Source organism: Rhinolophus ferrumequinum, chromosome 18 (assembly GCF_004115265.2).
Source record: "Rhinolophus ferrumequinum isolate MPI-CBG mRhiFer1 chromosome 18, mRhiFer1_v1.p, whole genome shotgun sequence".
NCBI lineage: Eukaryota > Metazoa > Chordata > Mammalia > Chiroptera > Rhinolophidae > Rhinolophus > Rhinolophus ferrumequinum.
Genome location: NC_046301.1, coordinates 5,012,592 through 5,027,286, shown reverse-complemented (window position 1 = coordinate 5,027,286; position 14,695 = coordinate 5,012,592). Strand labels below are relative to the sequence as shown.

Genomic DNA, 14,695 nt, shown 5'->3' with positions numbered 1-14,695 from the left:
ATTTAAGTACTTCTATGTTTAAGGAATAAAATGGATGGTGGCCCGGCCCTGTGGCATACATAACCCATGTCTCTCACAGGCTGTCAGGCTGTCAGGACCTGGGACCATGGGACTGATTTCCCGACGGCTTCCTCTGTGCAGCACCCTTTCTCCTACGTATGAACTAGTGGAGTCGTTCCTCCCCCACCCCAAGCTCATCTCCCTTCCCTTCATCATCCATGGCGACAGCAGGGATTGCCAAGCCCCTTGCTCACTAGCAAGAATTAATTAGGTAATGAGTCTGGGTGAGGGTCAACGTTGGAAAAGTAAGAATCCTTCCCCAGACTTGAGAGGAGACTGGTCCTTCTCTAGCGATGGGGCAGTCGGCTCCTGAGCTGTTGGCAGCCACGTTTGCCACCATGTGTCAGGGAGAGGTGAGCAGAGAGACGCCGTGAAGCTCCCCGAGGAGAAAGACAAGAGCTGGAGAGAGTCTTGCTGAGAGCGGGACTTGTTCAGGAGTTCCTGAGGGCCCCTCAACTGACCCGGTTCCTTCTCGTCACCGAGACAGCCATTCCCAAGTTTCACTGTGGTCTGATAACTAATGTCCTTTTAATAAGTTCCCCTTTTCGGTTAAGTGACTTGGAGGGGCTTGTTAACACTTCTAAACAAGAGTCCTGACAAAAACTTTGATGTGACCGTACTCCCAACCTGTATGTTTACCTCGCTTATCACGTTCCTTCTACCTTTACAGCAGGTAATTTCCTAACCTTGTGGGTCCCCCATCAGTGGGGACGTCACCCTTGCTGCTGTCTGGGACAACTTACTCAGGATGAGCACTGAGGCTGGGCTTGGGGAGGATGAGAGGGAACAGCCGGGAGAGAAAGGCAATCTACAAACCTTAACCTGCTTCCACCCTTCTGAACATTGTAAGAGCCCTTAAAGAAATATCTCCCTTTAGCTTCTGTTCATTTTATACCAAGCGAGACAATAACAATGTATATTGTGCTATCTTATTACTTCTATAGTAATCTCCTAACTGGTTTTCTAGGGTTTTCCCCTCTCTAATCCTTGAAAGTGTCCCTTTGATACTGTCACCATCTACTTTCTTGCTCAAAAAAATTCAATGGCTTTCCTACTGTCCACCAACTCAAATTCAAACTTCTCATTGTGGGGTTTAAGATTTTTTCCCCACCTTATTTCTCACATAACTTTGTTCCAACCAATTGGACAACTCTAACTAGACATTTTTTTTGCCGTCATGACTGATACCTCCCAGTTTTTGCTTAAGAAACAATTTTATCCATCTTTCAAGTCCCCTTTTAAATGTTCGTTCTTCCATAAAGCTTTCTCTGATCCTAGTATCCTTCCAAATTTGGAAATTTTCTCTCCCGCCTGTAATTTTCAAAAGCAACTGGAGCTTTATGTTTATTGTATTCACCATGTATTACATTTTAATTATGCTGCAGAGTCTTGACTACAATTATTACAATTTAAATTTATGTAGTAGAAAGTATATCTTATTCATGTTTGTCTTCCCCAAACACTTTACAGTGTATCTTATACATAGGTGTCTAATAACTGTTAAATAAATAAAAATGTTAATAATATCACAAAATGTTTTTAAAATTTTGTGAACACCACAAAAAGTTTAGTTAAAAGATCCCCTCACTATTGATATAAAGGCAGAAAAAACTACATATATAAAGGCAAATTCTACCTGACAAATGGAGCAAAAGCAATACCAAATGCGAACCTACCCGCTGATGCTTGGCCTGTAGTCCTGGAACACACTTCATAGGTGCCATCTGGAACTACACCTGCACAGAAAGACCCCAAAAACAGTTTTCAATAGAATTATGCTTGTGATTAAATATTATATGACAGTATTTCACCCAAAGATTATTATCTAAATAGAAATAGGATCACTCACTTCTCTAGGTTTCAGATTCTAATCTGTAGTATGGAAGGGCTGCCATAGATGACTTGTAACATCTATTTCAGATCTCACAGTATTTTATTCTATGATTTTAAGAATTCACTCTCAGTTTTATCTTCACATTCTGCATGTGATTTCCTCATCTGAGTGACACCTGCCTGACTCTGAAACGTTACTTCCTGGATGCTATAACAGTTTACACCATCATGAGTGAATGGCACTTTGAGACTGGAAATGGTTTAAATGATAACTAAGAACCACCATATTAGATCACAGACATGATTTATCAGCCTTGTCCTTTCCTTTGACAAGGAACATCTTATGAGAAAAAAATGACTGGCTGCCATGATGTCAATCTCATACGGTCCTAGACCTATCCCCAGACATCTGACTTTAACTTTGAAACATTTACTACCACTTAGCTTTAATCTGAATGTCAAAAAGATACGTTAATTAAATCAACAATTTTAAACCGTAAAGGACATACCATCCTTGAAACAACGTTTAAATAAAGTAAAGTCTAAAGACAGAATTAAGACTCTTTCGCAGTAAACCTTAATGGAAATCAAATTTCAATCTAAACCTGAGAGTGCATACATCTTAAATGAAATGTCCTTTTGCAATTCACTCTGTATCTTAATTGGTCTTCCCGGATGTTACCCGAATGTTACCCGAATCTGAGTTGTAGAAAAACTACATCTTATTTTGGGAGAAAGGGTATATTTGTTAAGTGACAATTTCTATTATGTGGTTTTCTTTTTAAGATAGTGCCAATGACTTTACAATCTAAATTGTATTTTTGAACCATATGGTAGTGGTGCCTCACATACAATTATAAAATAAGAAAGAACTAGTCATGGCTATAATTCAGAGCAAAAGAAACCTAGACTACCCTTGCAAATCTAAGAATGCTAGAATGAAAAGAAAACCCTTTGAAATTTGAGTTAACATAATTGAGGCCAAGCGAAAGGAAGAACTAGTAGTAAATAAAAAAAGGGTAAAAAACTTTCGGGATATCCAACCCCAAGAAGTGTCAAAGAATTGTTTTTTAAATTAGGTTTTAAAAATAATTATGTAAATTCATAGAATACAGAGCCATGATGAATTAATAAGGAAAATTAAGATTTTCAGGAGCAGATCCAAACCCTGAAAGTGAGAAGGAAACCAGCTAAATAGGCTCTTCCCCGGGTACCATGGTCCATGCATCAGACACAATGCTGGCTTGGACCAACCACTACTCTGAATCCAGGGTGCTAATTCCCTGCTCTCATGACTGAATGCTACCCAGGTGTTAACAGAGAGCTTGGAGTCTTTCAAATTTCTTACGCCATTTTGGCTTACATCATTTTTCTAAATACCAGTTCATGAAAAGGGTTTAATCTTTGCTATTTACTTACATGGCCCTTTGAACTCTTCTTACAGATTGGCTATTCTAATTTTTACAGCATTATCACCAAAAAAGCATTATCACCTAGAGAGGAAATTTGACCGGGCCATCTTATTCTAGAGCATGATTTTACAATGATCAGTAAAAAAATCATAAGGCATAGTCCTACTGTTCCTTATTTCTCTGCCTTATACTCAACTCTTCTTTTTCAAAAATATTAAATATCTGTTATATCCAAGTATATTTACTACTAATAAAAGTGACTAGTAAACTAACTTGCCCATTTTAAAATTTGGAATTGTAATTATATCGATGAAACAACTACTCCACTCACGCCATGCCTCTCTCCCAAGACACCAAACGACAAGCATGTTACAAAATCAAGTCATTTAATTCCCTCTAAAATCCAAAATAAATTATGACTACCACAATTATCAGCATGTCACTGTCCTACTTTGTTGGGATAATATACACTTGTATATAAATAATATACAAGTTATTGTTTATATTTTTTATTATGATTTTGATTTTTGAGTCAGAGGCATATATCTTATGCATTTTCCCTTTAAGGAAATGGTAGGTATACTTTCTTCCAAATATATTCTAACATTTTAATGACTATAATGGTTGCAAAGATGTGATCTTAATAAAAATCAGGTTTAAATTCATTTTGTTTTAAGAAAAAAAAACAAAAGACAGTTATAGTGACTTTAAAATATATATATAACAACTATATAAAATGATTATTTGTGAAGATTTCTGATGAAAGCTATTTTCAGACTTTTGGATATTAGGTATGAATACTGTGATACCAAGTTTTCTTAGTAACCTAAAGTATTTCAAAGAAACCCTAGTATTTTACCTATGAATTATCTAAATGCAAAGCATCCAAAACCAAGAATTTCACCTATAATTTTATCTAAGTTTTAGTCAACATTGAATGCCAAAACTTCAATTTTTGATATAAAAATAATGGAAAGTTTTCCCATTCCACAAAGAAAATCCAGAACTGGAAAGAAGATTGTCTTCCAGTAAAGAGGGGGAAACATTGCATCAACAGTGGCTTACCATCTTCTGAAAAGTAATCAAGTTTTAATTTTGGCTTACAAGATTGGCTGAGGAATGTTAGTTCACAAGCATTCATTCTTCAAATATAATTTTTCTTCATTAAGATTAACTATAATATTAAAATGGATAAACATAATCCCCTATACTTCAAAACAGCATATAAACACAGTTTTAGTTATTCCCAACCTTGAAAATTATGGAATCAGAGGGATTCATACAAGTTAAGCTCTTATTCTATAAACTTGGACGTGTGGATTTATTCACGTCGGTATCAAGTAAAGCTAGCTTCTTGCTCCTGGTCATCAAAAACTATTCTGTGTCATATGATGAACTGGACCTTACACATTTATCACTTTCCTTTAAGATCCCCACAGAACAAAGATGCTTTATCTGGCCGTGTGTGAATCAATTATAGTAAAAATCAGGTAGTAATCAAACCTTCAAATGTTATACCATCAAAGGATTGGCTAGTTGGTTTACTTACCAACACTACTGAAAGCTGCAGTGTTTCACAAATATGTTCTGGTATCTTTAAAGAGCTCTTATTTCACAAAGTCCAATAACATTCCTATATCTGAACATCCTTTACTTTTACAAATGAAGGCACTGGGTTGTTTTTGTTTTTAATTTTTAAAAATCCTATACCTCATACAGAAAATAAGACACTCACAGGCATTCATCACCAGATCCCCACGAATTTCTGGCTTCCAGTCATCCCACGACGTCTCAAAGCCATCAGCAAAACGGATACAGAAGTTTTTGAAGTGCCCTTTACTAACCAGAGACTCTGACGAGCAAGCAGTGATGAGGGTACTTTCAATGGTCAATACTAAGGCGGAGCCAGTGTCAAGGTCACCAGTGTGATTAGACTGCAGAATACATTAAGAAGAAATAAGACAAAAGGTGACAATTTTAAAAATTAGGATTCATAGGAACAAAAATCCAAAAAGGGTCAAGCCCAGAAAGCTTCATTAAAAAGCAGCTTAGAAAGACATCTACTTTTAAAAATTAGATCGCTCAAGTGAAATGCATTTGCCATGCATTTTCCTTTTTTCACTAAACTTGCAAAAGGCTAATTATCTACTTTTCTCTCTCAAGCTGCTATTTTAGCTGTGGGGAGCATTGTCATTGTGACAACCACCTTAGTGTGTGCAGCCTTCCTGAGCTCTGTTCATCAGGTCGTTAAAAAATGACCATTCATCTCCTGACACACAAACATATCACGTGTTGTCCATCCTCAAGCCAGAGTTTTTCTTAACACTGTCTTCCAAACAAAATGCTAAACGGTAACTGCTTACAGACTATTTAAGGTAAATTATAACAGTAAAATACAGGCCTCGGAATTTGTTATAACTGCCACTTCTTGGACTGACAGGTGTCCGCAGCTTTCTCTCTCTCATGCACATGCGTGAGCAAACATGTGTTCCTGAGAATCGGTCCCACATGAAGAGAAAGTTCTTGCTTTATTCAGTTGTACACATAACTTGCAAGTTTCATTACCATTCAATATTAAAAGCATTTTGAAATTTCCTATTTTAAATGTGGTTTTAAATATTATTGAATAGCATTCTTACATGGTCTTTTGTTTCTATTTTATTGACAAGTGTATGCCAAAGACTTCTTTGCTAAAAAACAAGAACAATAAAAAGATTTTGAAAACGAAGCTGCTTATTTGTCAAGGTAAACATCAAGTTATCAGATGGGTGTCGATCTCATCACTATTCTGAAAGTCTCAAGAGATTCGCATTTAGTCTTTGAAGATGAAAAGTGGTTGAAGGAGCTCAATCTTACGTGCTGTTTACCAAACTCAAGTTATAAACCATTCTGAAAAACATGTTGTTATAGTCTAGCTACACAGAAATGGTTAGTTGAAACGCCTGGCTCTTGAACTTGCACTAGGGTTTCAGTTTTCGTACCTGCACAGTATTTGTGATGGGCAGGCAAATGCCCAGATCATTCACAGTGAGCTGCAGGAAGAGTGTCCCGAAGGCCTGGGCGGATGTTTGCTGGATACCGGGCAGCATATCTACCACTTCCTTTGTAGCCATGTGAATATCCTTATGTAAAGCCATCCGTTGTTCATTCCAATTGTCATAAGCAGCCTTGTAATTCAGCCAAAACAGCACAGCTTTTGATAATTAAGGCAGGGCAGAAAAAAAATTTAAATCAAAACCATAAAGCTATATGGCAAGTAAACTTCAATAGCTACAAATTCCCACTGATCTATAAAAATTACTCCCAGAAAATTGTAGCATTAGAATTAGAAAGGATCTAAGGGCATACAGTCAACGTGATAAATGAAAAAAAGCAGAGAGCCGCCAATTGTGTGCAAAAGGAAGAAGAAAATCCAGGTCCATTCATTCATTTAACAAATTGTTTGTGAAATGCCTAGCATATGCTAGGTGCTGGGATGGAATAATAAACGAAAACAGAATTGGTACCTGACCTTGCAGAGCTTACTGTTTCAGTGTTAAAACTTCATGGAGGAGAAGTACATAATACTAGGAAAGGTACATAATACATTAAAAAGATGAGATTTAGAGAGATCTCAAAGCAGTGGAGTTTGTAGTAAGAATAAAATCTTAAGGAAAACCTTCATGTAGTGCCCTGTATAGAAGAAGGAGCCTCAAGAGGAGATAAAGATGGAAGGGCCAGAGAAGTAGCAGGAAAAACAGGTGTATGTCACAGACACAAGAGCAGAAGGTACTTCAAGGAGTTGTTGAAAGCTGATGAGAGGTTGATAAGATGAGAAATGAAGAAACATGCACTGGATTTAGCAAACTGTTACCGACAACAATGACAAAAGGGCAGTTTCCCACCAAACTGATCAAGTTGGCAGCCAAAGCCTGGAGCCCATTTAAATCTTAAATGGCTTCCTAATTGGTTCTTCATTACTTCTAAAACACAATTCCAAAGTATTTACCCAAAATTCATTAATCAGACCCTCTCTATCTGTTCAGCCTTATTTCCCAATATTTTCTTTTATGAAAGCTGTTGCTATATTTTCTTAAGCCTCTGGGCTCATACATATTCTTTCATACTCTCTGTCATTTGGTAAATATTTATTTAGTGCTTATGATATATTCTAGGGACTGTTCTAGGCCTTCAGATACAAACACAGTTTTTCTTTCCTTGTCTCACTGGTGAACTAACTCCAAGTCAAATCAGGAGAATCAGTTTCTCCTCTAAGCAGCACAGGTAAAGGCAGACTCTGAGACCCCAGAACACAGATGGCTAACTCCACTCTTCCCACAGGACTGAGTTCTAGGAGGGCAGGTAACTGTTTCCCATATTCAGATTCCACGTCTAGACAGCACACAATAAATGTTTACAGAGTAAGTGAATAAAGACAATGCCAAGTAAGAGGGTACGTTAGTTATCCAAACCAAAAACTTGGCATTACAATCCACATAGAAAGCAAGTAACTTTAAAAAGAAACTTTTGGGACACTCACGTTTCAGGTGTCAGGGACAGCCAGCCGTCAAGCATTTACACCGTAAACTACAGGTGGTTTTCACCCAGCGATACAACAGCAATTCTAAACCAACAAGAAGCCCTGCTGGACTTATCTCACCTCTGTCAAAGGCCACAGGCTGTGCGTACACAATCGGTCTATTCAAGGTAATAAGCACAGCCTCCCGATCTGAAGAACCACTGATTTCTTCTCGAAGGGCATTTCTCAATCCAATTCTGGTTTTAAAATAGGCAACTTGATGAAAATCAGAACCAGCTTCCTCATAAACCTAAAAGAAAATGAAATGCTCCATAACATCAAATAATGGAAAATGTCTTAATAAAAAAACCTACAGTTTTAACACTATTAATGGTATTGTGCACCAAAAAAACTATGGTACATTTTTCTAAATTTCATTCATTGATGATATATATATTCCTTATACTCTATACCATAGACACTTGAAATTAATATACAATATGAATGGGTGTATAAAGAAGTGAATATAAAGTCAAACAAGAAGTTCATACAAAGGCTAGGATGACATCCCATGGTCTGAATGGCAATGGATTCAATGTTTCAAGATACTTAGACCCTCACTCCTCTTGAACAAATTACTGTTTTCCACTTGAACAATGTGTTTCCACTTGAACAAATTACTGGTTTTCAAGAGATGACAGAAATTTTTGTTCATTTGTTCCCCCCACCTAGTCTTTAACACAGGCATTCAATTTCGAAAGTGTGACGTATTCTTTTAATCGGTTCTTCAAATCAAAAAAGGAAAAAAGGTTAAAATCTACAAGAATCTTTAGCAAAATAAAAACGAAAAGCCCCTATGAGCTGTGAATGTTAATTTTTACAGTCTGTGGGTGTACGTGTAAATATCTATATATACACATATACACACACAGATACATGTATGTAATTTTATATGTTTAACATTATGGTATGCAAAACTTGCCAATATTATATGGTACAGCTAAGAAACTTCGTAACATTTTAAAAACTCACCAATATTAGCACAAAATCAATATTTAACAAAATAAAGAGAAATTATAAGCAAATATTTATGAAGACACTGGATTAAGTTCCATGTGATTGCATTTGTGCTAAACTATAACAAACCACCAAAATACTCAATGAAATACCAACATAAAATTGTAAAGGCCTTAAATTTTCATTAGAATTTATAATCAGAAATCTTAGGAAATTAACCTAAGTATTTTTGTAAGTATAGTAATACTTGAAGTAGTTCAAACTGATGTGCAAAATTTAAAAGCCTCAGTTCTAATGTCCACATATTCCACACTCACCTGGTGTTTGACAATTTGTCCTAATGCCAGATTTAAATCCACTTGGCATTTACCAAAGAGTTTCAGATAGCTGCTACTTCCTGGTGAAGCTTTGGTTTGAAGTCGGTTCGAAAGTTCCAGTTCAATCAACCCAGTTTCAAATCGCACAGCTCTCATTGATGGAGTTGTAGCTGTTACTTGAATACCCTAGCAGATTACACGTTAGTAGGAAAACAAATCTTAAATCAACACTGTCCACCCACTCAAATGAAATCTTTCAATATCGGTAAATAAAATAGAATGTTTTAAAACATATATAAGATATCTAATGAACTGACAAAACTGGCAATTCTTTTAATTTCTCCTTAGTAGAAATTTTTTAGCTATTAAATTTCATTTCAGTATTTTATTTAAAATCTAGACTGTTCATGGGTTAGAAACAATTTAACAACTATTTGGTAAGGATGATTTTTAAGATGACTAATATCTTAAATATTGAAAATATTAAGGTTTCTATTAAGGTATTACTATTAATTGGACAAGTGGATAAAGTATTTCTTACAGAGAAATTTATAACAGTAATAATCAGAAAAAAAATCAAATAAATTGTTCCAAATGTATAGAGCAGCTGTTCAAGAAGAGAAAGCTGATCTAAAATGTTCTGCATGAAAAGGCATCGAAGGCTTTTTAAAATGCAGAAATACATGCATATTTAAAAACAGAAATAAAATCCTAACGGATATTCAAACAATTTTGTCTTTGTCTTTGAGTGGATATATTTCATTTTTATTTTCTATTGGGTATATTTATGTATCATATGCATTTTCTATAATAAGTATGCATTAATTAATTAGAAAAATTCTTCTAAGTAGCGTTATTTTTTATAGATCACCTTAAACTGCAAGTTCAGGGAATAGAGTAGAATTTTAGGCTTATCTCCATCTGTTGTTCCCTCATGTTCGTTCCAGAGAGGAATCGGCTGCTCTCCACCTAAAGGAGGTAAATACAATAACTGAGGGTTTGGGACAATTTCTTTAAAAGGAAAATAACGATTTTGTACATTAAAACAAAAGCAAAAATATAAAACAGTTATTTTCTTTTCACTGATCATTAACCCAATCTTTAACAGGTTACATTTCACTGAGGCAGACATATATAAGATAGGGATAATACCGCAAACATAGACATTTGTTAACAATTTATAAGGACTGAATTAAAACATTTACATATAATTAAACCAAATGATTCTACATCCCAGAAAACATATTTGAGGGAAAAAAGTAAACTGGACTAATTTTTTCAATCAAAAAACGTGAACTTTGTTTTTATGTTTAGATGTGCTACAAATAAAAAAGAACAAAAGGAAAAACAAAGAAATAAAAAATAAGGTAACATATATTAATAACAAAGAGTGTGACAGTAAAAAACTGTTCTGTAAATTTTTTTTTAAATGGGGTAGGGGAACCTGGGGTAAAGTTTCTATTAACAGACCATTTGTGGCCCAGGCAATGTGGCATTCAGGGAATAATTTTCTAATATTTTAATGTATAACTTCTATAACTACTACTTTCCCTTGTCAGAAAAACTTTTCTGCATGCTTATTTTTCAAACATTCTATTTTAAAATGATCCATCCTCTTGTATGTGTGTTGAGTTCAGCTTCAGCCCAGTCGAACACAAAGGTGGGATGGCAAAGTTTTCCCACTAGGAACCGCAGATGTATCAAAAAAACTAAGAACCAAACAGATAAAAAGCAGGTCTTGGTTGTTTGAGAGAGAAATTAATCTTTTATGGGCTTTCAAAATTTAAACTAGAGGTCAAAATCTATCCTACTACCATGATAAAAATGTACTTTAGTTTTCTACTAGAACATAAAAGTAAAAAAAAAAAAACAAAAAAAAAAACCAAAAAAACAGGAGGGAAGACATAGAAAGAGGCAGAGATGGGACAGACGGTATATCCAAGGTAAGAAAGAGAAGGTAGACAAAGGCACACACTTGACCCAAGGAAAGAAAAAAAAAAGAAAAAGATGTCTCTATTTTGAATACACACACAGGAAAGAGAAAAAATGATATGGATGGATAGACAGGGACCAAAATATTCAAGATCTGTGGGTCAATAACACAGGACATAGTACTTACAATAAACATCTGTCACTGGAAGAGGTAGACTACGTGTCTGTGGCTCAGAGTCTGCCCTTATGCTAGCATCGTCCCTCTCTGAATTATTCTACTCTAAAATTTATAGCACAGTACACTGGTTACCTTTTCTTCCAACTTATAACTAAGTACTTCCTCTCTCCATCTTTATTTCAAGTCCACAGTCATCTCTGTTATCCAAGCCTCATCACTGATGACCCTACCTACAGCCATATATATGGGATTTTTTTCCAGCTATCACCTACCCATCCTACTCTTATTGTCTCTATGTTCCATCTACTACCAATCTTTGTTTTAGAGTACCTTTTCATTTCTGATTCCCTAACCTCATTTAAATGTGGCTTTTTCTGTTGTCCCATCATTTTTAAGTCTCACATTCATTCATTCATTCACTCCTTTGACCTAGTGGATAGTGGTTGGCTTACTTTTCACTGTTATTTCTAAAACATTTAACCAATTAAACCATCACTCCCTCTACTTTTGATCATTTGAATTCTAAACCACATCCCTCTTATATCACTGTTCCATGAACTCACTTTCCTAAAATACCTTTGTCTCCATACTCATAATCCATTCTTATTCATTTCCTATCTTTTCAATCAAGCTAAACTCCACCTAATGATAGTGAGTGCTTACTATGTGCCAAATGCTCTTCTAAGTCCTTTATCACATATTAATTTATTCAAATCCGTCCCTATGTACCACAATCAGAATTTAGCCATTTCTTTTTCCATGATGTGTGCCACAAAATACCCATCTCTGCTCCATTATTTACCTGCATATCTATCTCCCCTATTAGACTGAGTCCGAAGGGCAGCTACCATGTATCTTCAGATCCCAGCACACAGCACCTTAGCAGACCCTCAGGCAGTGTTAGGCTGAAGGCCATCAGGCACCTATGCTGGCTGGCGACGCCAGTCTTCACCTTCTGGCATTTCTCAAACACACTCCTCACAACTACCGCAAGTCTTCATATGTTTCCTGACCCCACAATTCCTATCTCATTTTCGGTAAATATTAGGTTGGTGCAAAAGTAATTGCAGTTTAAAAGGTTAAAAATAATTGCAAAAACCACAATTACTTTTGCTCCAACCTAACAGATAATGCTGTGTGAACGTAAGTTCATAAATTGTAACAAATGCACCACTCTGGTGGGGGCACTGACAATGAGGGAGGCTGTGTATGACGGGGGCAGTGGTATTTGGGAAATCTCTGTACCTGCCCCTCAATTTTGCTGTGAACCTAAAAATGCTCTAAAAAACAAAGCTTATTAATCTAAAGAAAAAGAAATTACCAATTAGAAAAGATATATACATCCCTGTGTTGACTGCGGCATTATTTAAAATAGCCCAAATATGGAAACAACCTGTGTCTATCAATGGATGGATGAAGAAGATGTGATATGTACACCTATATACAGCGGAACGCTATTTAGCCATAAAAACGAAGGAACTCTTGCCACTTGTGACAACACAAGTGGGAGGGTATTTTGCTAAGTGAAGTAAGTCAAAGAAAGATAAATACCATATGATCTCATTTATATGTGGAATCCAAAAAAACAAATGAGCAAACAAAACAAAACAAAACTCACAGATACAGAGAGCAGACTGGTGGTCCCTAGAAGGAAAGGGATTGGGGCTGGGGCGTGGGCAAAATCAGTGAAGGGGGTCAAGAGGTAAAACTTCCAGATACAAAGTAAATCCTGGGGACCTCATGTACTACGTGGTGACTATAATCAGTGATGCTGTATTGCATATTTGAAAGTTGCCAAGAGAGTAAATCTTAAAAGGTCTCATCACAAGAACAAAAAACTTTTAACTTTGTATGGTGACAGATGGTAACTAGACTTATTGTGGCGATCACTTCACAGTGTATACAAATATCGAATTATTATGTTATGTTGTACTGCTGAAACTAATATATGTGAATTTTACCTATAAATAAATTTATTTGTGTGGAAAAAAAAAAAAAAAACCCTATTTGTTTTGTGTTGATCTATTCACTACCTTGAATATCTTTTATCTAGTTTCAGGAGGAAAATTTCTTAAAATTTAAAAGCAAAAGCTCTACCTCTTATAAAATGTATTACACAATCACTTTAGTTTATAGAAATATCAGATACACTATTATATTAGTCACATCGAAGCCACAGTTTTTTACCTATTATGAATTAAATTTATAGATGTAGCTTAACTGTTATTTTAACTTGATTATATTATATATATTCAGCCTCAAGAATTGTTATACAGAGTCAACTTGTTTTCTACCCTAATTCCTCTTAATACTTTATCTTGTGAATTAAAAGCCAATTAAATATTTTTAAATCAAACATATATTTCTTGTTAAAATGTATGATTAAGAAGCTCAATTGTAATCTACACTTGAGGGACAGCAAAAATATAAGGGTTATTAGCAACAATTCACCATGTACCAGCATATAGTCACCATCTGGTATAAAATAAGGTGGATATCTTCATATTGATCTAAATGGTGTTCTCAGATGAGTCAGATTAGTTTGGTTAATAGACATACCCTAAGTTCTTTCTCTTTCTCTCTTTTTTTTTTTTGGAAAGAAAGCATAAAGGAGCTTTGTGAAGTTTATAATCCACGAATGTATATATTACACATGACAAAAGTAATAAGCAAAAGAGTCTGTGGGTGGGAAAACCAGACAAGGAAAACATAATTTTCAGGGGATCACTCAAAAATTACACCCAAACGACGCGATCATTAACTCATGCCACAGATCCGGGGAACATCATGTAGCCATGGGAATAAAAACCTGTATCTGTTCTACACTATAAGGTACCCGACCAGCTCACCAGAGACTTTCTGTATTACTTCATTCACTTCCTTCATGAACACTTTCTGTACAAACACCAAGTGGTTTAGAAGATCAGTTGTGAGATTATGTTCAAAAGATCCAACCTGCCAAACAAAATCAGAGTCTTAGGTTAATACTACTGACTGTATTAGTCTTAAATACATCTTTTGCTCACATAAGTCATCCCAAACTCTATGGACAATTATCTACATACTATTTGAAATCAATATACTGAGGAAGGGTTAAATATATTCAGATGTCCCAAAACTTTATCTGCCTGAGATTATTATGGACCATTCCCCCGTCCCCATTTTTTTTAAATAACATTAGCCAATAAGGCATGCAGAACCTTTCGAAAACAAATGAAAATTATACTTTATGTAACCTCCTAATTTTAAACTGAAATTTTGTCTAGAGTAATATTTATTTTTAATAACCACCGTTGTAGTGGTAGAACTACGGACAAATACCATTGTAAGGGAAATTTATTTACTCATTCAAATATTTCCTGACCATCTGCTCTGTGTACTGCATTAGGTGCAACTCCAGCTGTGAATAGAAACAACACAATTACAGCTCTCCTGAGGCTGACATTTG

The 14,695-nt window shown here is 35.5% G+C and overlaps 1 protein-coding gene across 7 annotated transcripts in view; it reads right to left on the bottom strand.

The window, feature by feature from the left end:
• BLTP1 (bridge-like lipid transfer protein family member 1) overlaps positions 1-14,695 on the bottom strand; it is a 161,636-nt gene that overhangs the window by 37,162 nt on the left and 109,779 nt on the right. For all 7 annotated transcript variants that reach the window (XM_033133318.1, XM_033133322.1, XM_033133321.1 and 4 more), the window contains 7 exons: positions 14,097-14,202; positions 10,009-10,106; positions 9,138-9,323; positions 7,945-8,113; positions 6,287-6,498; positions 5,041-5,239; positions 1,737-1,796 (listed from right to left, as the gene is read on the bottom strand). In XM_033133318.1, coding sequence (XP_032989209.1) covers positions 1,737-1,796; positions 5,041-5,239; positions 6,287-6,498; positions 7,945-8,113; positions 9,138-9,323; positions 10,009-10,106; positions 14,097-14,202 — 1,030 coding nt within the window. The remainder of the gene's footprint in view (positions 1-1,736; positions 1,797-5,040; positions 5,240-6,286; positions 6,499-7,944; positions 8,114-9,137; positions 9,324-10,008; positions 10,107-14,096; positions 14,203-14,695) is intronic.